This window comes from Molossus molossus, unplaced genomic scaffold, assembly GCF_014108415.1.
Source record: "Molossus molossus isolate mMolMol1 unplaced genomic scaffold, mMolMol1.p scaffold_m16_p_8, whole genome shotgun sequence".
Taxonomy (NCBI): Eukaryota; Metazoa; Chordata; class Mammalia; order Chiroptera; family Molossidae; genus Molossus; species Molossus molossus.
The window spans coordinates 47,775,888-47,798,061 of NW_023425402.1; the positions used below are offsets into that span (position 1 = coordinate 47,775,888).

The 22,174-nt window shown below is 47.7% G+C and overlaps 1 protein-coding gene across 1 annotated transcript; it reads right to left on the bottom strand.

Moving 5' to 3' along the window:
• Positions 1 to 1,402: 1,402 nt before the first annotated feature.
• NR2E1 (nuclear receptor subfamily 2 group E member 1) lies at positions 1,403 to 21,521 on the bottom strand. The gene is made up of 9 exons (XM_036248666.1): positions 20,795 to 21,521; positions 16,075 to 16,220; positions 12,439 to 12,526; positions 10,634 to 10,869; positions 9,155 to 9,301; positions 7,007 to 7,103; positions 6,470 to 6,619; positions 6,111 to 6,216; positions 1,403 to 2,077 (listed from the first exon to the last, which is right to left on the bottom strand). The coding sequence occupies exons 1-9, from the start codon at positions 20,817 to 20,819 to the stop codon at positions 1,915 to 1,917; spliced, it is 1,158 nt and encodes a 385-aa protein (XP_036104559.1). The 5' UTR covers positions 20,820 to 21,521; the 3' UTR covers positions 1,403 to 1,914.
• Between the last annotated feature and the right edge of the window lie 653 nt (positions 21,522 to 22,174).

Consider the following 22,174-nt stretch of genomic DNA (forward strand, 5'->3'; position numbering starts at 1 on the left):
CAAGACTCTCCTCCAGACTCTCGCTGGAGCTGCTCCCCAGGAGGAGCCCACAGTGCCTGGGGCCTTGGGCACCTCTGATCTCCACTACTGACCGCTGGCTGTGGGGCCAGTGCCCTGAGATTTCCTGGTCACATCTGCACGCACATTCTACTGCTCCTTCCACAGCTTACTCCCAATAAAGTGCTTCACACTTTATCTTTTTGATCATTTAATGATTTTAAGTTCCTGGTCAGGATTGAAATGTTGGCAAGAGAGTTGGAAACAGAGGAGTAAGTGAATGAAGACTGTTAATCGTCCTCTTTCTTCCTCACACAGCAATTTTTCTAACAGATGCAATTACATTCGAGAGCTGCAGAGGACGAAATCTTATGTTTTATTTCTTTATTCATCATTTACAAATGGGATTCACTGTAAAAAGGAAATTGCCTTTGTAGTTCTGTTCTTCAGGCTGGAGTGCTCTGAGCTTCAGTTTTTATACCAGCTGCCGCCACCTTGTATCTGGCGAGTAAGAAACAGCCAGAGAAGGAGGCTAAGAAATCAGGCAGAGTTCAAGTTCATTTAGATTCAATATATTTTTATTCTTTGTAAATACAATGGGTACAACCTTTTAACTTCACAAATCAGTTAATTCACTCTGTACAAGAAAAGTTTTACTCAACCTATGATAGTCCAAGTGCTGAATATTTTTCCTCAGTGCTAGAACCTACTAAATCAAAATGTGAAAAGTACAGCAGCTATTTTAAAATGTTTGTCTCTACATTTCCATAAGTATAGATTCATACCAAAGGAGCAGCTTATAATGTAGAATGGCGTGTGTGTGTGTGTGGTGGTGTGTGTATGTGTGTGTGCATGCATGCACACATTCAAGGCTTTACTAGAAACCAGTTTTCTGAAAGGCATTTAAGAGTCTCAGACTGTTAGTGGATCAATCAGAATCTCTTAGTGCTCATCTCTGAAGTTCCTTCCAGCATCACGTCTGTGTTTGCTTCCTGTCCGATGTGACTTGCTGAAACACCAGTTTGGACCTCCATTGCCTTTGGTTTCAGCACTACTTTAATGGGACAGCAATCTGCCTCACTTAGTTATTCACCTCCAGTTTATTTGGTTTTGCTGTTTTTATTCTTCCTCCCTCGACTTTTTCTTTTAGTAAATCTCTTCTATTTTTGAGATGTTATCTAACCTGAAGTCCTGGTGAGAATTTCATTTTTGTCCACCAATTCTTTTGACAATATTGCCTGGCCTGTGATATATATATATATATATATATATATATATATATATATATATATAAGGAAAAAGGAAAAAGAAAAGAAGAACAAAAGAAAGAGAAAGGAAAAAAGAAAAAGCAAATCTCACAGCATACGCTACCTTTCACTTATTAACTCAGTTCTGAAGGCCACTTAATGATGTATTACAATAGAAGGGAAACTTTTCATAAAACTTTTGATTTTAAACCTCGCTATTATTTTTAAAATAAAGTCTCCATCATAAGACAGTTCTCAAGGCTGCTGCATGGTGTTATACACAGAGCTATATTTGGTTACCCAACTTTATATGCTAAGAAGGCAAAGAAAGTTCTACGTGTGTTTCAGCGTGTGATAGTTCAGACGGATCTTCCAGCTGAGAGGCAGAGAGGCACGGCCCGTGGCAACCCTCCCCCTGGCCCCGCCAGAGCACGGCAGCAGCCAGTCCTCTGCTCAGGCCAGCCTGTCACAGCTCCTTTCCTTCCAGGCGGCCCTACCCTGGGTGAGGTCAAAGCTACTGGAACTGTTGTGTGTCAATGGACATTTTCTCCTGAAGGCTCCACACCCCCAGAGGTATGCTTCCCAAAGGGTTTGTTAGTTGAGGCTTGTTCTCCACGGGTAGAAGTTCATCAGATACTGCCCCGTACTGAGAGGTGGGGACTTGAAGAACTTAGATATCACTGGATTTGTACATATCTGAAAGCAGTCTTGTAATTGGCACGTTGCCAATGGTTTTTTTGAAAAACACCTCTTCTATGGTTGATGGGCTAATAGAACGTAAAGCTGGCAAAAGCAACAGAAGTTTTCCAAAGCGACAGGGTTGAGTGGGATATCTGGAATAGGAGAAGCCATGAAAACAAGGTCAGATCTGTTACCACTGGGAATTGCTATTCATTCTTGAACACACACCATCTCCAGCATAATTTTCTGATTGGGCCTCTCTAATACCACCCTACTCCTGCAGCAAAGTCCCAGAGGAGCTACTGTCCTCGTTCTGCAAGAATAATCCAGGCCTGGAGAACACAAATGATGTCAAAATCACATGGTGACTGTATCAACATTAGCAAAGGGCTTGCATTTTGTTTGGAGGGAAAAAAGTAAGAAACATGGTACTAAGTTTAGGCTAAATAATAGACATAAGGGTGCCAGGGTCGTAGCTGGTGGTAGTATCCATGCTTTCTGATTTTCAGGGCGCCTTCCTTTGCAAAGCAATTTCCCTCAAATAAAATGGATTCCTTTTCTAGGAAATTCTCCAAATTATTATTCAGGCATTATACTTAGTCGCTTTCAGGAATAATTCTGTCCTTATTACACTGCAAATTAAAGACTAAGTTCTGTTGGGTGGCAGTGCCACCCAACTTTCATGTCAATGAAATTGACATATAATTAAAGATGTGAGAAATTGCCAACAATTTCCTCTCTTAATGTCCAACACATATCTGTGCTTAGATGTGCAAGTTCAATTTTCTACTGCCTTCAGAGGCCTATAACCCACCTCCTCCCTGCAGCCCTGATACCTCTTCAATCAGTAGTTTGGCACCAGGTATCCATACACTCCACAGGGAGGCTCCCTCCACTGAAATGAACCTCCTCAGAAAACTGAGGTCTGGGGTCACATAACTGTGACTGAGCCAGGCTCAACCAACAGCCACCAGGTGTTAGAAACCGACGGATATCAAAATTCCTCCCCAGGAGTCGGGTAGCTGATCACCGAGTTTAACTGCCCAATAACCACCCTGAAAACAGCATGCAGGACAGCATGTCCCGTCCTCTCCCGGCTCTGAGCACACGAGGCTCCCTCTGTTCTACTGACAGGAGGCTGCTGGTTCATTCTGGGCCTCTGCGAACCCATTTCACTGCCCAGCCTCATGAGCACCCATGGGTGGGGGTCACCACACCACATTTAATAATGTAGTATGGAAATGGGGAAACTTATCTACATTTTTTTTTTTAAGCCAAAATCCCATCACTTACTTACTCTCTTTGCTAAAAGTATTTCCTACGTTTCCTGGAAAGATATCCCAAGTCCCACATCTCCCTTTCACCTTGGCCACTTCCTTCCTTCATTGGCCCTGGTTCCTGTCCCAGGATCGGGCAAAGGAAACAGAACCCCGCAGTGGGCAGCGCACAGCGGCCGCCTGGACCAGCCTCCACCATGTCTGCAGCATCGACTTACTGTGCTGGAAGTTCCCACGGTGAGAAACCACTGTGGGAAAGGATTACTTTTAAAAAGGGTGGATTTTGGAGAATCCATAGACAATGAACTCTTGATTTTTTTGTAAATAAATAATCCACTCACCTTCTCACCCACTTCTTTTATTCTCTAGTTAGAAGGGGCTGGTTGGTCAGTCAACAAGAATTGTCTATTATATGTGAAGTACTGTACTACTGAGAAATAATAACAATGTGTGTACAGTATGTGCATGTGTGAGAGAGAGACACAGAGAGGGTGTGTGCCTCTGACGGCTCAAAATTATTTTTTTAGAACAGCTATGCCCCTGGTTTCATCCATTAGCAAAAATAGCTGGCAGTTTTCTCTCAGGTGTGTTTGGAATCTGTCACAGATCCTCACATTTGATGTTCAGTGATAACATATGGTTTGTGAGAAATGCCGGTTCCTAGCCTCCTCCTTATAGCATAGATAATTAGAGAAATAGCTCACAGAGCTGTAACAATGAACTCAGTTGGCAATGTTAACAATTAATGGATAATTACTTGTTTGCTATGTTAACTTTTCATTTCGATTTCAGATTTTATTTTCCTAGACAGGGAAGTGCTAGAGGAGAATGCTCCCTGATGGGAAGGAGCTAAGCAGCAAGGCATAGTCAGTTTTGTCACATGCGTGAGTCTAGATGTTAATATTAAATTTTATCTGTAGCAGATATCATGAAACAAGAATTCCATGTCAAAGCAGATGAGTTTCTTCCATGAATAATTTCCTTATTTTGAGGGTGAGGGAGAAGTAATATACTTGCTGTTTCTTTAAAATAGACTGTTGTTGATTTCCGGTTTATTTCTCTCAGGCTCTCTCTGATTCTCCCAGTGGGTCACCTCTCTGGCACCTCCCACAGTCCCTCTCCCAGCCCCTCTACCGGCTCTAAAGATCACCCCCCCCTGCCCCCCACCATTCAAGGACACCAGTTCCTGTGTTGTCTCCTCCATCAGTCAGTTTTTCCAGATCCCCCCTCACCCCACCTCCCCAAACTAGAATTCTTCTCCCCCACTCCCCACTTTGCATTTTTCTCTTCTCTGGTCGGAACTGGAGTAAGACTTCTACGTATTTCATGTACTGACAAGGGGCAGTGTCTTGTTCTCTGGTCCCATGAGGCTCACCAGCAGCCCTGCCCAGAGCCAAGACTCAGCGGAGGCTGGACTAAATCAGTAACAGGATATCCTATTCTTCTTGTCCTTTAAACTTTAATGACTCTGTCAAAGGTTAGTTCTAATATACAAATTAATTTTAAGGGAGAAAGTATGTACTGCTCTATTTTGTGATTTCGAACAAATATTCAGTGCCTATCATATACATACTGAATTTTAACGTGGATTTTAAATGTACTTTAGAAAAGCACACACACATTGCACCATCACGTGACAGTTTCAGTGATATTCCATGAAGAGGGAACAGTGTTATTCAACAGTATTCAAAAGAGGATTTGTAATACAAATGAGGAGGTTCTAGCAGAAGTGGTATTACTCCAAATGGATACCGTTGACTTGGGGGTTCTCTGACCTCTCACAGAAGAGAGGCATTAACGGTCTCTATTCATCAGATTTAGTTATTCCAGCACAGTGTCTGTGGTGATACTGAGATGATAGAGACAGGCTTCCATGGGCTTCTCTTTAAGACCAACCTGGAGAATAAATAAGAATAGCAACTCTATTCTAACCTCAGATTCACCACAGAGCTAGCAAGTTTCCACAGCTCTTTAAAGCCTTGCTTTTTCCCTCTGAAAATGGAAACAGGACGTCTGTACCTCCTGTGGACTTGCCCACTGGTGTGGGCCAGGAGTGTTGCTGAAGCCCCGTGGCTGAGAGTTTCTACAAACAGACAAGAACGGCCTCTGCCAATGGGACCTGCTAGGCAGACATAACCTGGTGGGTGCTATGACCCCAAGTAACTTAACAGATACCAATCAGCAATTATGATGGGGATGAAGATGGCCTCTCTAGAAAGTTCTCGGGTCCTTCTATTTAAGGTTGGCATCCAAAAAGGGCACTTGCCTTTTCTAAAGGATGAATTGACTATGCTCTATTATATCAACTACAGACTTCATTTTTTACCTTTCCCACATCTGGGTCCATTCACACAAATGTGTTCAACTTTTTTTTTTATCCTCATCCAAGGACATTTTTCCATTTTTTGTTCAGATAGAGTGGGAGGGAGAGAGGGGGAGAGAGAGAAACATCGATGTGAAAGGGACACATCGAGTGGCTGCCACCCACACGACCAACCAGGGCCGGGGACAAACTGCAACCGAGGTACACACCCTTAGCGGGAACCGAACCCGGGTCTCTCTGGACCGCAGGCTGACACTCTAACTACTGAGCCAAACTATGCATATCAATATCTATTCGATTGTCACTCGAATATATCTGATTCCATGTAAACTGGGCTGTGTTCAACTATTTTGATGGATCAGCTTCCTCCACCAGGTTGGCTGTAAGGCCTCCGGCAATCTAATTGACAATCTCATTTGATGTGCTCCTCTCACCCACCTGGTGAGGTAGGTGAGGCCACAAATTCTAAGTCACTTCACTGGCTGGCAACAGAAGAATTAGTCACGATGCTTGGACTATTACCCCTGCTCACACATTCACAATGCACGCACTTCTGAGGACACGTTCACGGCAAGCACGAGTCACCTGGTATGGATGTAGCTGTTGAGCGTTAGCTGAGCCTCGTCTTGAAGAGCTGCAATGGCAGCAGCATTCCGGAAACTTCTCAGTTCAGAACCACTGTGTGTAGGAACTAGAAATGAAGAGCAGGACATTGTGAAAAGCAGCACAGGAAATGCAGGTGGGGAAGCACTCCCTGAAGTGGATAGCCAACAGGAGACACACAGGTTCCCGTGGCTATCGAATGGGGCCAAGCCAAGAGTCTCGGCTCCCTTGAAAACTACCCCTTGTTTTTGCAAAGGTTTAAGTCTGGACTTGGAGGTGGCTGAATTAGTGAGGCAGCAAAAGTGGGGAAGGAGAAGAGACAGGGATGTGTGTCTGCTTACCAGCTTTGAAAGTGACGATGCATTTTAGACAGGCAAATTCAGTAGCATCTAACCGGAGTTGTCTAAACCGAGCCACCACCTCTTGTAAAGCCTGTATTTCAGATATGATCTTGTTCAGCTTCTGGGAATCTGTGTTGTCACCATTCATGCCTAGAATAAAAATATAAAGTAAATGCTGTAATATGCAGGCATTTTCATAATTTAATATTGATTTTTGACAAAACTATGCATATCAATATCTATTCAATTGTCACTCGAATATATCTGATTCCATGTAAACTGGCTAAATTGTATGAAAGTTAATATAAAATCTTCTCTTGGATGATAACAAACACAGTAATTTGCATTTAAATAACAATGCAAGCAGTCATGAATACAACAAAACAACATTATTTGCATTTAAATATAGATTTATAAATGACAGGTATACTCTATTGTTCAGCAGGAATTTGTTATTCTTTACAAGTTGTTCTTTTTTCAGTAATGTATTTTTATGGTAATTTCTACAACAAAGTCATTAAATTGTGCAATTCTTACCAGATACAGCCAGTAGAGTGTTAGCATCAACCGGAATGGCCCATTGTGCTATTCCTAGAACAAACAGTTCTCTCCAAGCATCTTCCAAAAGCATCAGCTGTCATACAATAGATGTATAATATAATATAGTGTGTAATTTATAAATTTATAAACAATTCCAATATGTAAATTTCCATTATTTTAAAAAGTGTTTTAAATGCCTGTCTTGGTCATTTTTCCTCTGAATGTTCTAGCTTTCCCTTGTTTTCCTTTTTCAAAAGGTGCCTATAGATAAGCACATGCATTTGAGAGTCAGCCATTCTAATCCTCCAAAGTTTGCTTCCCTTGGGAAAGGGTTTACCCTTCTGGTGCTCCCATCCATCTATTTCTGACCACCTAGAAATGTCTCCCCAAGACTTCATGAAATGCCACCAGCTCAGCAGGTGGATCCCCCTCATACAAAATGCTGATATTATCAGGGTTGAGGGTTCCAGACCAAGACTGCAGATCTGGGCCCCCATCTCCCTGGCGTGTATAGGGGGCTGGGCTGGGGGAGGGAGGGAGGGAGAGAGAGAGAGAGAGAGAGAGAGAGAGAGAGAGAGAGAGAGAATATCTCACTAATTCCCAAGAGGCATGCAGGGACACCAGGGTGTAATTATGTTAATTGGGCTTTGCTGAGTTTACCTCGGCTCACTGCCTGATTTTTCTGAGACTCATAAATGGACAGCATCAAGGTGCTTGTCATTTTCATTCTAATAAATATGCTATTGAATATTTAAAATGAAAATCTGGCTCCTTTTCCAAATAAATATACTGAATTCCACTTCACTGCAGTTTGCTAGTTGTTGAAGGGTTTTCATTGAAGGGCTGAGTGGCAGACAGTAAATAAATTTTGTTTGAATTAAAAAGTCCACAAATAATTGTTTTGAGAAAAATGGACAATTCACACACACACACACACACACACACCCCAAATGATTACAGCTAATCAGTAAACCTGGTCAAAAATAGAACCTAACCATCCTGAAAAATCTTTCTTGAAAAAAATCTATAAAAATTTAGCCAATTATGGATGACTTGTGTGAAAGGATTTCCTTTAGGAAGCTAAGACCTAAATTGTGAAGGCTTATAACCAAAATCAAAGGTTTAATTTCCCAAATGGTTTATTTTTAGTTTATTGCATTAAGTACAAAAAATAATAACTTAAAAATGCAAGGAAAACAGTATCTAATTCTGGCCATATCTGAAAGTCCAGGTCATGAAAAAAGAACATTCCATGCTAGAAGATTAGATGTTTTTAGCACATTGCCAGGTCTCTCTGTTGGAAATATACTTCATATTAAGTGGCACTATTATTCTTTAATTAGGTATAAAATGAATTAAAGAAATAAATCCTTTGCTTTTAGAATTACTTATTAGCCTTTGGGGAGATTTGTCATTAATTCCCATGAATGCATTGGTAACAGCCAATGGTTAAGAACACTTCATTTTCGTCCTTTCCCTTAAGTTTAGAAAAATTCTGGCAGAGGTCATTTCTGATGCTCCTAATGACAAAATTTCTGGGTTTGGGTATGATGCAGTTGTGAGCAGCACAAACGTTTACTGCCTCAGAATGTCATTTACAACCACAGAATTATGCACACTGCCTATTGGCTTACAAGATCTTTAAAAGCTCTTAATGAATCAAGGGAGAATTTAGCTGGCAGGAGGTGTACAACACACCCTTTATCCTACATGCTGATAAATTAGTGTATCACAGTAGAAAATATAAAGCTGTGAATAAAGACTAATTCCAAAAATCTTACAGGAGAATACTCTTCTAGTTCTCTCAGTTCCAATGTCCTAAGGAAACATTGTTTTATTAACAAATATAAAAATCATTAAGAATTTGTGACTAAACTTGGTGTTTCAATTAAACTTAAAAAAATAATAATGTCTTTGTTTGTTTTTCGACCTGAAATAAGATAATTACATTTCTTAGTAAGAATTCCATAGCTAGTTATTTTGAACTTGTAGAAAGAAGCTAGCAAAATTAATTTCCTCATTGCTCTTAAGAACTGATGCCTGACCTTGGTGATTTATCCAGGTAACCTATAGTTTCATAAGGCTGACTTTGTTGCTTCTTCCCAACTTCCTTCCCCCAAGATCTCAGGGCCCTCTTGGTCATACCTGGTCTTGCAAAGACAGGGTGGAGAAAGCTGGTACACTCTTAGCCCACTTGATGCTCATAAACAGAAGCCTGGCAGCTGATTCACACACTGACTCTGTGGCCACTTCATAAAGATACATTGGGGTCCCATTGACTTCATGGGGGTACTGGGTGGGGAAGAAACAGACACCAGGGTGTGAGGAAACCACAGCTTTGCAAGGAGAGCCGATTTTTTCCTTTTCTAATTTGAACAGGGAAGAAGGTAGGAATTTGGATGTTCTGCTTAAATGGGCAGTTGCCATAAGGGCATAAAAACCAAAGATCATAACGATGGAGTTTGGAAAATTGTTGGGAGAGACCCAGTTCCACACTTTGTGGGCCTGTTCCTTCCAGAGGGGCATCTGGCTTTTCTATCCCCTATAGCAAATTTTCCTTGGGCTGAGCCAAGTGCCAGGCCTGTCTCCCAATTTAGACAAGAGTTGTTTGCATTTGTGTAAATAGAAATAGATGTGAAAAAAGTATAAATTAATAGGCATCCCAAACACAAATATGCATACGAGTATTTTTAGAAAGGATTAGTATATTATGGAAATATTTCAATTAGACATCTTAATCATTCACAGAGCATTCCCATTCATAACTGACAACATATTCATAACACTACTTTCCCAAGCTTATTACACACATCAAGGGTAAGGAAGCAATATTAAATATTGTGCATGTGTGTGTGTGTGCCCAGGTGTTTGGGCTCCCTGCAGTGTGGGGTGCAGCTGGCCCACCTCTGGGGGAGATCCAGAGCCCTTTTTGGCCAGGAGTGGGAGCTGTGCTAGGTACCAGCTGGAAGACTGAAGGGTAGTCCCTAGGTGGAAACCTTCTGGGGTGGTCCTGGCTGTGGCCCGGCCAGTAGAGGTTCAATCCTGGTGTAAATCCATGCGGTTCAGAAGAAAGTGAGGGGAGAGTGGGAATGCAGCCAGGTTCCTCAAGCTGTCCCAACAGGGTGAGTTCCACATTCCTCTCTTAGGTTGGGGATCCATAGCTTTACCCAAGAGAACAGACCCCTGAGATTTGCAACTCCAGGATTCTTCTGCCAGCTGAAAGCAACTCCTTCCTTTTCAAAGCACACATCTGCTCTTCTGGCCTTCAGGGGCGTTCCTAGGCTGCCCTCTCAGTTCAGAGAGGGCTCCACCCCAGGGCGTTTTCCAAAGGTGCAGCTGCCCCCCCCCCCCCCCACATCAAACTTGAAGAAAGGGGCTATCTGGGGAGTGGGCCCAGGAGTCCACATTTGTAGCGAGCGGCTCAGAGAGTGACTTTACTGCCCCTGAAGTTTGAGCAGCCTTGGATCAACGGAGGAGCCCAAGGGCCCAGAGCTCCGTGCAGAGTTCTACCAGTACCCTGCGAGGTCTCTCCATCTTTTCTGCCTGACCCCATCCCAGTTCAGAAGAGCGGTGCCCCTCTCTCCTCCCTCCATTCGGCATGGGACTCCCAGCAAGGCCACTGACCTTGGGCGTGGGCTGAGCCAGGCTCACGAGGGTCTGCCGCTCGGGAGTGGCCGACACCGCGGCCAGCTCTAGGCCATGCGGCTCCAGTTGCGTGACAGCGGTGAAGAAGGCCGGAGCGGGCAGCGCTGCCGAGGGGAAGTGCGCGGCCGCCCCGTTCTCCTCCTTGTGTCCACGGAAGTAGAGGGCCACCTGCTTGCGGATGGTGGACGTTCGAGGCCCCCGTTCGTGCTGCACGGCTGCAGAGACAGACGGACGCACGCCCGGGATCAGAGTCTGCAGGGCCGAAGGCCGCGGCAGGGTAGGCAAGGTCACCCGAGAGGGGAGGGAGGAGAGGGAATGTGGGAGCCAGGGCGCTCTGAGATAGGTTGACAGCCACGTTGTATGCTTTAGGGAGGCCGAGGAGAGGAGCCCGGCAAAAAGTATCAGGATAATGACACGCCTCTTGCAAGACTAGGTGTGTTTTCTGTCCGTTCGGGGCTCCTCCCCACACAGAGAAGGTCTCAGGCACACAGAGAACCCTCTGGGAGGGAAAAATTAGTTATCCTGATCCACAACCAAGGGCAGAGGGAGGCACTACGTCTCTGCGCAGACTTTTCCCGCTCGGCCCAGACAAGGCTGCCGCCACCTCCACCCCACGCCCACGTGTAAACGTCCTTTGGCCAACGAGGGCCGCAGGAGAAAAGGACCTGAGCCCAGAGACGCTGGGGGATGGGACAAGGGAGAGCCCATCTCAGAGTGTGCTAGAGGAAGGCAGGGGAGATGTGACAATTACCACCAACAGTTTAAACAAACAAATTAATTCAGGGCAATCTTCCGCTTGCCTAGCTTGACAACTTGTCAATACACAAGTTCAACAGGTTGGACGCTCCCTCCTGCTTCCCGCGCCGCGGAGGGAAGAGCTCTCTCCAATGGGCACTGTGCCTCCGAGAGCTGCCACCTGGGCCGCCACTACCAATCCCACTCCGCACCCTGCGCTGAGTCCCCATTCCTTCCTCCCGGCCCTCACCGCCCCGGCCTGGGGCGCCCTCACCAGGTCACCACCTGGCATCCAGAAGTCCTAGTTCTTGCTGCGCATGTCTAAGAGCCTTCTGGGAGTTGGGTGTCCGAGACAAACTCACAGTCGTCCCCCAACCGCTCCAGCCCCTTTCTGTAAAACCGAGAGAAAGCCCTGGAAAAGTCTAGATCACCACAATGGCGGTCTAGATTTTGGAATCTTTTGAATTTGTGATCCTGTCTCTACCCTTCCTCTTTTCATACATCCTCTCCTAGTCCTCAGGATCTCCTTGTCCCCCGAAAACTATCCAGACTGCTAGATCCTGCAGGAGGCTAACAGGATTGGGGGTGGCCACGAAAGATCTGTAAGGAGAGGTGAAGTAAGGAATTAAGACGTGGCCAGTTTGGCTCAGCGGTTGAGCATCGGCCTGCGGACCAGAGAGTCCCGGGTACGGTTCCTGCTAGGGGCAGTACCACAAAAAAAAAAAAAAAAAAAGAAAAGAAAAGAAAGAAAGAAAAGAAAAGACGTGAGGCAGGAAATACAGCGTGTGTCCCCAACAGAGTAGGGTCCCCGGAAGCGCTGCCTTCTTGGGGTGGTTGTGGGGCACAGGTTTCCAATGTGGGCATGGGCCATGCCGGGATTTCAAGGGGGTAGGGAGGCAGCTCATGCTGAGAGATGGGGAAGGCTACGACCGAAAGCCCGAGGCCACTCCGAGCATCCAGAAAGAAGTGCTCCGGAGTGCCAAGTGTTCTCTGTACTTGTAATTTACTTATTAACCAACGCTAGAAGAGTAAAAGGATGTACTGATTACCATCTTTGTTCATGTTGACTTCCAAACACTTCTTGAGCCGACAGGCCCTGCACTGGTTTCTGTGCGTCTTGTCCACTGGGCAGCCTCCCTGGAACAGAGCGCAGGCTGTCAGCAACCCCTGGGCCTTTAGACCGGTGACGCAAAGCCGGGGCTGGGTCGGGGAAACCCGCGTGGAAGCGACAACAGACCTTGCCACCCATACCTAGGTCCGCGAAGCGAGGTCCTTGGGCACCAACAGGGCCAAGTAGAGAAAGGGCTGGGATTCCCGGGGCTACCTAAGAGAACCAACCTACGACCCTATGAAAGCGGACAAGTTGGAAAACCAAGCAGGTGAAGGGCCACAGCACCTGGTTTGCCAGACTTTTGCTGTGCTGGGAGAAGCAGCTCCCGAGGGGAACTTCCGCCAGTGGAGAAGGTGACTTTTTCAGGACCGAAGACAGCGACCTGGCCTCCTAAGAGGAGGCCTCGGCACTCCGCTGGGAGCAGGTTAGCCTGGAAGAACCAACCCCCACCCCCACCCCACCCCGCATGGCCCCCTCCCGCTAGCTATATTTCCACTTCAGGTCTTAGTCTTCCTCTCTCTTTCACTTTCTGGGTTAGCCCATTTATCTGTGAGACAAATATCTCCTATTTATTCTTTACTCTCCTGTTTTCTCTTGCCTTTGTACTGAAAGCCATCCTTATAACCTGCCTTGCCTCAACTCAGATCCATGGACACACAATCATTCTCTGAAGTTGAGGCAGAAGCCAGAGTGGTTGGGAGAGCAGGGGCTACAGAGGAAAGGGTGGGAAGGGAAGAGACCAAGGCCTAGACAGAATCTAGAAATGCCCACCACGTAAATATGGCCAGGAAAATAATGTGATGAACTAACAAAATGCTAACATGGGCAGAGAATATTAATATGATAATTTAAAAAAGGAGGCAATTGCTGACTTAGAAATATTTATCTGAAACACATGAGAAAATATTTTACTTAATGCAATTTTATGGGAAAATATTGGCCACTAAAAGAGGAAATGTACAGAGAAATTTTCTTATGAAATTCATTCAGTGTTAGGTATTATTACTGAGGAAACACATACATAGATACCTAATGAGTTATATCCACATACATATTTTATACACAAAAGATACATTAGTTTGGTGCTCTCTTGTGTTTATATGAGCTGCTACTGTTAGATTTGTGATGAGAAGAAAGAGAATAAAGTAAATGTATTTTTATTTTGCTTCATAACACCAAAATATCATATATGCTGAAGTTGGAGTAAGTACATTTTCTAAAATATCCCTTAGGGATAATTACACATTAGCAAACACAGTTTCATGAAATCACACTCCTCTGATTTGAAATGTTGATTTATTTAAATAAAGATAGGGCAGGAGTTTGTAACAATTTCTAAATATCCTCATTGCTGTTAATAAGTTGGAATATTATTTACCTAAACTTAGAATAAAAGAGAGAACGGAGATATTTGTTTGTTCCTAAGTGAATTCTTCAGGGAATCTTTGCTGGCCAGTGTAATAGATCAATGTAAAGAGGCTTAAAGAACTTATTATTAAATGCAATCGTGTGTCTATCATCAAATGTTATTCTCCTAATATTCTGATAAACATGTTAATTCAAAAATGGAAGACTTCATTAGTTTTTAAGAGTGTCTTCAAATCAGATCATATGTATATAAATATCTGGTGCCAGAGAGAAGGATGAGTTCCTTAGCTTAGTCCATTTATTCTCTCTGCAAGAAGAGAACCACCAAGCCTGATGAGTCTGATACTTGGACTGACATCAGTATGAGATAGCCATCCCCTTTGAAAATATCAAGCATAACATCTGAGTTTGTTTGTTTTTTAAATCCTCACCCTAGGATATTTTTCCACTGATTTTCTAACAGAGTGGGAAGGAGGGAGAGAAAGAGAGAAATGTGGATGTGAGAGACACACTGATTGGTTGCCTCCCTCATGATCTCAACCAAGGTATGTGCCCTTGATGGGAATCAAACCTGCAACTCTTTGGTCCAGGGGTTAATGCTCTAACTGCTGAGCCAAACCGGCCAGGGCACATTTGAGATTTTAATTCCTCGATTCTGTGCATTGCATAAAAGTAAAAGATGATTTAAGTAGAAGCCTGTTTAAATTTGACAACCCACAGTAATCCCATATTCCTGTGGTGCTATTGGGATACAGTCTTGTGTGTATATAGTGTGATGTGTCCATATGGTAAAGCTAGAAACTGATATAGAGCTGTGAACCCAATTAAGCAAGTAACAGGGCTGGACAGTTCCAAATAATTTATCCAAATGCAGATGTCTTCTTGTTTTTGTTGATAATCCAAATCTGTCAGAAACTGATATAAGCAGACATGGCTTCAGAAAAAGAATTCACTAGCATCAAACGTATATGTGGATAATAATTATATGGTATCATATTTATACATATATGTTAATTAGTGAAAATGTTTTGCCATTGGTCACCAAAGGATGACTTTTGACTAATACACTCTCCAGGATCTTATCTGGAGTCAAGGTGGTTGCTCTGTGCTGAAGGGTCTGTGTGCTTGGCTAAGGAGATGGCAAAGTGTGGGACCAAAAGGCTGATCCCCTAGATTGAAATAAGCCTATTACTGGCTGGAAAATGAGTCAGGAGTGTTCTGTTCACTTTTTCTGGCATCTTTGGCTCACACTCAGCCCATGCCCTGACTCCCCTGTTTCTCTGAGAAAGTTGAGCCTGCCCAGGGCCAAAACACAACCAACCAGGCACATCTTCTAAGCCATCGGTTCTCAACCTGTGGGTCATGACCCCTTTGGGGGTCGAAGGACCCTTTCACAGGGGTCACCTAAGACGTAACAGTAGCAAAATGACAGTTATGAAGTAGCAATGAAAATAATTTTATGGTTGGGGGTCACCACAACATGAGGAACTGTATTTAAGGGTCACAGTATTAGGAAGGTTGAAATAATCTAAGCAGAGAAAGAGGAGATATGGGGGTCTGGGAGAAGTTCCCAGTTACTTCTTCCTTGGGAAGCCTTCTCTTCCTGCTCACACTGTCCTTTTCTGACAAGGCCCAGCTAGAGTCAGAGCAGCCCTGAGTATCCAATGTTGAAAGGGCACAGCCTCTCACAAAGCACATGCTCTCTTGTCCCATGGCTAACACTCACTCAGAGTCTCAGCCTTGACTGGGATGCGCTGTGCCTTTTACTTCAAGGCACTGAGCTACTGGGAATGCAGATGTGGTGGACAGACAGCACAACATAATAGCCCTTTCTCTGGCCCACACTCGAGGTTTAGATTCTTAAGTCCCTTAAGTCCCCTGGGCTGGCTTTATAATCACTGGGTGTGGGCCTTACTCAGTGTCAAAATCTGTCTAAGGATTGAAATATTTGCCAGTGGGGAGGGGGGCGCTGGGATCTCAGACTTCCTATTGCAAACTCACCTGTCTTTCCTTACCCCACCCCCCTTCTGCCCCACTTTGTCCAAGGGAAAGGGCCTCTGAGAGGTGAGTCAGGAAAGAGAGAGGACTGGAGAGGTCAAGATCTGGTCTCTCCTGAGCAGCTTGGAATCTCAGAGGAGCCCTTGGGCACAAACCAAGGAGGGGAGGCAACAGAGGGAAGTTTGGCAATGGCGCCTGGCTAAAGTACCTGGTTTCCAGATTTGCAGACGTACGTCCTATTCCTTCGGATACTCCGTTTGAAAAACCCAGAGCAGCCGTCGCAGGCGTAGACCCCGTAGTGTTTGCCCGAGCTGCGGTCGCCACATACTTTACAGGGGATATCTAAAATGCGGCCTGAAATCACAGAAAAGACAGGAAAGGGGGGAAGGGGAGAGAAAGACAGGAGGGCGGAGGAGAGGGAGGAAAGGGGAGAGGGAGAGAGAGATGCTAAGCAATCTGACCTCTGAAGGGATTAGCACCGAGGCTGCGGTAAAAGCAAATAATGAAGTGATTTTATAGCCAAACTTTTTTTCCTTGAGCAAGTGTCAGTTTCCTACAATGAGCATTATTCATGCACCGCTACATGTATTTGGGTCTCCTCTAATCGCCCAGACCCATTTCGGAATAAAAGATTACCGCAGACCTAGGCGGCGGCGCGGCCCGCCGCTGCCTTACTGCTCTGCGGAAAGTTTGGCCGCCTCCCTCCCCCGCTCCTGCATTTTACAGAGAAAGTTGCTAGTGAGCGCGCGAGGAGACAAACTTGAAATGTAAAAGGGGAAAGAAGAAAAACAAACACTCTGGAACCAGGGATGGCAGCTGGAAGGCAATCGAGTTTTCTCTGAGCTGCCGGGCGGTTGTTATTATCAGGATTATTATTGTAATGCTAATACTAGGATTATTAATGATAATAAGGGTAGTGGTAATTGCCCAACTTTCGCTTTACCTATTTTTTTTTTTAATGCTTGATGGAACGCTTTTGAGAAATCATTTCTTTTAGGAAAAATATTCCTCCCCAAAGTAACTAGCACTGGGCGAGGCAAGTAAGGGGGGAGTGATCAAAGCGTGTGGCAGGTTCGCGAGGGACAGCGCCTCTTCTTCCATCCCCAACTTCTTCCTTCAAGACTTGTCTCCTTTCACTGTATCCTCCGTTTTCCGTCGCTGTCTAAGGCTAATGTTTTAAAAGGTCTGACAGGTTTCTCTAGATGCCTCCCCCCCCCCCACACACACACACTCCTACTGGCTTCAACAGTCACCAGACGTGAGAACTTTCCCTGAAATCCCGTCGAGCCCAGGGTGGCCGCGGACTCAGAAAGAATGTAAGGGAGGGAGCCAGTTTTCTCTAACAGAGGAGTCCCACCAGCCTGAAGAGGTTTATAGGGACTGAGAAATCCTTCCTCCTACATACGAAGTATTAAAGTGTTAACTTAATTAACACTTTAATAATGATGATAGTTCATAATAATTAACTCCTTAACATTTAATTTTCCTTTGCTATCTATTCGAAGGCCTCCAGCCCGGGCCCCGCGGCCTCAGGCCTGGGTGAAACTTGACGGTCGCCCCCTCGGAGCTCTCAGGCTGGGTGAAGAGAGGCAGGGGTGAGAAAAACTGGACGAGGGGAGTACAGGTGGCGAGGGCGCGGCGTGGGGACGACCCCTGAGACGTGAGAGGTGGGAACGTGCTGGTAGATTCGTAGGCGTCCAGGCGGGAGCGCACCCGGTGCGGTAGCCTTGGAGGAGTGGCGACTGGGGGCCAGGGTGGAAGGAGGGAGGGGTGGAGGGGGAGGGAGGGCGCGGGAGGGGGGGCTCGGTAACCACCAGGCTCGGCCGGGGTAATTACAACCCCGCCGAAGCACCTGCCTATAGAGCCACCAGTGACCCGTCAAAAAGAGTAGCATGGGAATTCGGATGGTGACAAAGGCAAGCGGGGGAGGCGCGCGGCACGGCGACCACCGCCTGGGCGTCCCCACTCCTGAAGGGTGGGAGGAGAGGTTGTGTGGGGGGAGGAGCTGGAGAGAGAGCGGGATGACCACAGCGGGTCTGGTCCCTCACCCCCTCAGCCTGTCACGGCGCCCAAGGGAACTCAGGGCCACCCAGCAGGCCGGACTCGAGCTCAGCTGCACCGCCCTCAGTCCGGAGGCCGTAAATTTGGTTTCCATAATTTGCAACCATCCTCTTGTGCATAACACACGCCTTCTGCCTCAACTGGGGCCCACGTTTGGGGTCCCATCTTCCCAGCTGTCCTCTTCTTCCCTGGAGCACTTTTGATGATGTCAAAATGAGTGCACAGGAGGAGCAGTGGTGGGTTTTTCCCCCCCATTTCCCATCCAGACTGGAGGCCAGGGGCACACAGTCTAGAGAACCCAGAAGGGGTGGGGAAAAGACCCGGCTCCTGAGGGCGGGGTTCCACGACCGTAGCGCCCTCCCCCCCCTCCCCCGGGGCCACCACGGCTGCAGATCGGCCCTGCCTCTGCCTAGACTAGGGCAGACTAGAGACGGGCTACTCTCCTGGGGCGGGGCACAGCAGGAAGGGACGCAAAAATTCCAGGGCCTAGTCGGTCTGCGCCTCAGATTCTGCTGCCCAGCCACGTTAGGGTGACTTGGGGTCATGAGACAAGCTGATTGACCCCGTTGCAAAGCTCCTCATTTAACAAACCGAGCGAGCTCCGACGTGAGGCGAGCGGGTGTTTCCTGAGGCTGGAAAACCGTTCTTAACTTCCCTCACCAGGGGGTCCCCTCAGGGCTTTTTGTGTATCATAATTGCCTAAAGATATATGGCAGCTTCGATTACTGTAATTACCATCAGAGGCTGTTGAAAGAAGTTAGTCCAGGCTGCAGTGGTGACTGGCCAGGGTCTAGTTACCACCCAGGCGGGGCTCCGGGTTGACAGCGCTCTGCTCTCCAGCGGCGCAAGACGGAGCGAGGCGGAGGCTGCAGACCTCGCGGCCTGGCTCGGCCCTGACCTCGCCCGCTGCGCGCCGACCTCCTCGCTTCCCGGGGCCCGCGGGCCGCAGGTTTCAGGAGGGCTGCCGCCACCGCTCTGGGAGGGCCCGGCTGCAGCGGCGCCGCAGGCGGGGACTTCGGTCCTTCGGACCTGAGAAACCTCAGCAGCGGAGGCTGAACCTACGCAGGAGCTCGAGGCTTCGGATGCCAAACTCAGGCCCTTGGAATGTTGGAAAGCTCCAAAGTTTCCCCGTGATATCACTTTGCCTTTTCCCCCTAAAAGCCTGGAGGGTCCACTGCGTCCTAGTCCTCAGCATGCGGGCTGGTCCCCAGTGAACAAGCTTCGTGTCCGCCCCTTCTCTCGCTTCCGAGGCTTCGCCTTTCACGCATTCCCCCTCCAACCATGGCGGGTCTGTACCCCAAATGGATGCAAGAGTCTGAGACTCCTTACTTCCAAGGAAGGAGGCGAGGGGGCCTGTCAGGGCGAGCGAGCAGGGGGCCTGCCGAGGCCCGAGGGCTTGGGTTTTTGCAATGAGGCTCGGAATGCAACAGGAAAGGTTTCATTCTGCGCCTCCTGAAAAGGACCCTCACACGCGGGAAAGTGGGCCACAACAAACCAGCTTGCCTCCCTTTCCACAGTCGAACTGCCAGGCCAGAGTAGGCCCCAGGCTAGAAACGCCAGTCCTCCCCAAGTGTTGGCTCTGATGCAGACTGCAGTTAAGATTCCTTCTATCTTCCCTCTGCCTGGATCCAAATATTTCTCCTTTTCTCTTTTTGTTCACGTTCATTTTGCTCTAATTTTTAAAACAGCAGCACCCAAACCAAAGCAATCGTACAAAGTGAAAGCACAACCCACATTGGGAGGGGGGCAGGAATTGCATCTTACTTAAGTGGGACTTCACTATCAGTTCTCAGAAGTGTCTCTCAGACTCTGCCAACTTTCAGACTCACGACAAGGAGAGGGGGAGGGGGACCCACAAATTGAGGAAACCACAAATCACCAAAAACGCTACAGGTGAAAATAGCAAGGGCAGCAGAACTCCGGGACATGGGGACTGCAGTAGGGGCCACCCCCAGCCTTAGACCCTGGAAACAGCAGCCCGGGCCACCGGAAGGCGGGAACTGAAATGCCCCGGGAGATTCGAGCATTGCGGCCGCGCCCGCCCAACGTGGGCTCAGGCCAGCAAGTCCTCGGTTCTGCAGGCTCGGTGCACGCAGAGGCCCTCGCACGTCCACTTAGCCCTGCACTAGGGAGTGTAAGGGGCGGCTGGAGATCAGCCTTGGCTTGGCATGCCTAGGGACAGCCGTCAGCTAAGTTTGAAGGAGAGAGGCGCGCGAAGGGAACAGGCCGCACACTGCTGCCTCTGCCGAGCTCCGGCTCTAAAAGTCCTTGGGATTAGGGATTTGGTCCTCTCTATGCTAGAGCGGTTCGCCATACTTTAAATTCCCCAGTTATGCCCTACGCGGATTTAGGATTAAGGAAAATGTGACTTTTAAGTTGTTTCTGCTTCCCAGTTTGCAGGATTATTTGAAATAGCTAGAAACGGGGTGCAAAGCATTCCATTCAAAATCCGCTTTTCGCAGAGTTGCTTTTGGGCGCCGGAGCTCAGAGTTTTGAGCGGGCGTGTTATTGTGCTGCCGCCTGGAGCTGCGGCCTAGTTCCCGCCCCCATCACTTCCTCCTCCCCGCACCTGGCGGCGGAGTGGAGGTAATTCGCGGGACTGGTGGGCTGGCTGCATGGGTCGCAACCTTCTCACCTCACCAGAAAGAAGGGGGGATCAAGAGACTCAGAGGTAACAAATTGTTCTTCGCTCACCACGAAACGCTCGGACTCACGGTCTACAAGAAGCTCGGCCAAAGCACACACGCCAGTGGAGTACCTCTCCCGGGTTTGGAGCCGCTGTGCTCGGGGCAGGATCTCCTAGGCCTCCCCGCCCGCCCGCCCCAGGCTGCTTGCCTGAGCCCCGCGGCGGCCCGAAAGGTACCCACTTGTTGATCCGGCCGGCTTGCTCATGCTGGCGGTCCCGGGGCGGAGCGGTTGGTGGGCGCTGCTCGAGTCCCGGCCGACAGCGTCCGCCTCGCGGCCGGGCTCCGCCGCTCCCCAGCCGCCCTCCAGCCTGCGAGGCTCCCGGGCCAGACAGGTGGGTGTCTGTCGCGCGCTGCGCTGCTCCCTGGTGGCTCAGAATTCGTTCCACAGTGGAAATTTAAGCATTCTTAAGTTTCTTCCCGGTTCTTGCAAAACCGCAGCTGCTGAGAATGTTGCTTGATATGGACACACGCATGGACAGACAAATGCAGAGATGGACAGACAGATCGAGGAAGAAGAGAGAGAGAGAGAACAAGAGAGGGGTATTGAAGGACAGAGATGGAGACAAGAAAATGGTCTTTCTACGGAGCAAAAAGGGCAAAATTCCTCTCTTTCCCCATTCCTGTCTCTCAGTCTTCAATTTCTCCCTCTATATTAGGCATGCAGTGTGGACTGATCTTTACAGACTGCTGGTCTTCTAAGGAAAACACTACTGCAGTCTCAGGCAGATGGGCTCGGCGTTGCCCAAACCCGAGCGCTGAGTGGGAAAACTAGATTGCTGGGAAGTCTTCCGAAGGAACAGGCGGCCACGTCCTGGTTTCCGGGGAGAGCCGCGCTCGCGGCGGCATAGGGTCCCCGAAGTTCATTACCCCGTGACTTTGTGCCTGTCGCTGCGGGCTGGATCCCTTGTAATATCTCCAGAAGCGCTCTGACAGGCAGCCGCGGGGAGGGGAATAGGGCGTCCCTGGCCCACTTAGCTTTTCCCCCAACTCCTGGCGGGGTCTGACGTCAGCCATGTGCGGGGAGGGGATGGGAAGAAGGAGGGGGTTAAATGCTAATGATATTAATGAACCTCCAAGCGGCTCCCACAGAAAATGCAGGCGCTCTCGGAGCTGACGAGTTAGAGAGTGAATATTGGAGTGTGGCTCTGTGTGTGCGTGATGTTGAGGACGGTGCTGCTCTTGTAATAAAAATGAATTATTATATTTCATAGCAAGAGAAAGGGGGAGGGGAGATGGAGCTATCTCAAAAACGCTTTCCCCCTTTTCTCCAGAGTGCCAGACAGATTCGTGGAGGAAACGGGGTGGCTGTGTGTTTGGGTGTGATTGTGCGCGCCGGATGTGGCCATGTAAGTTGGTTCATTCTTGGTCCCGTGCCCCTTCTGTTGGGTAAAACTTGGATCTAGCCCGAGGTGAGTAATTATTCATTTGTAACTGTATATGGAAGGTTATAGCTGAGGATGCTGTGTGGGGACTTTGGGTCTGGGATGGGGTCCGTCCTAGGCTCCGCGTTTCTTCCGACTTCGTGCTGTCTGGCACCAGCCACGAGGAGGGTACCGCCGG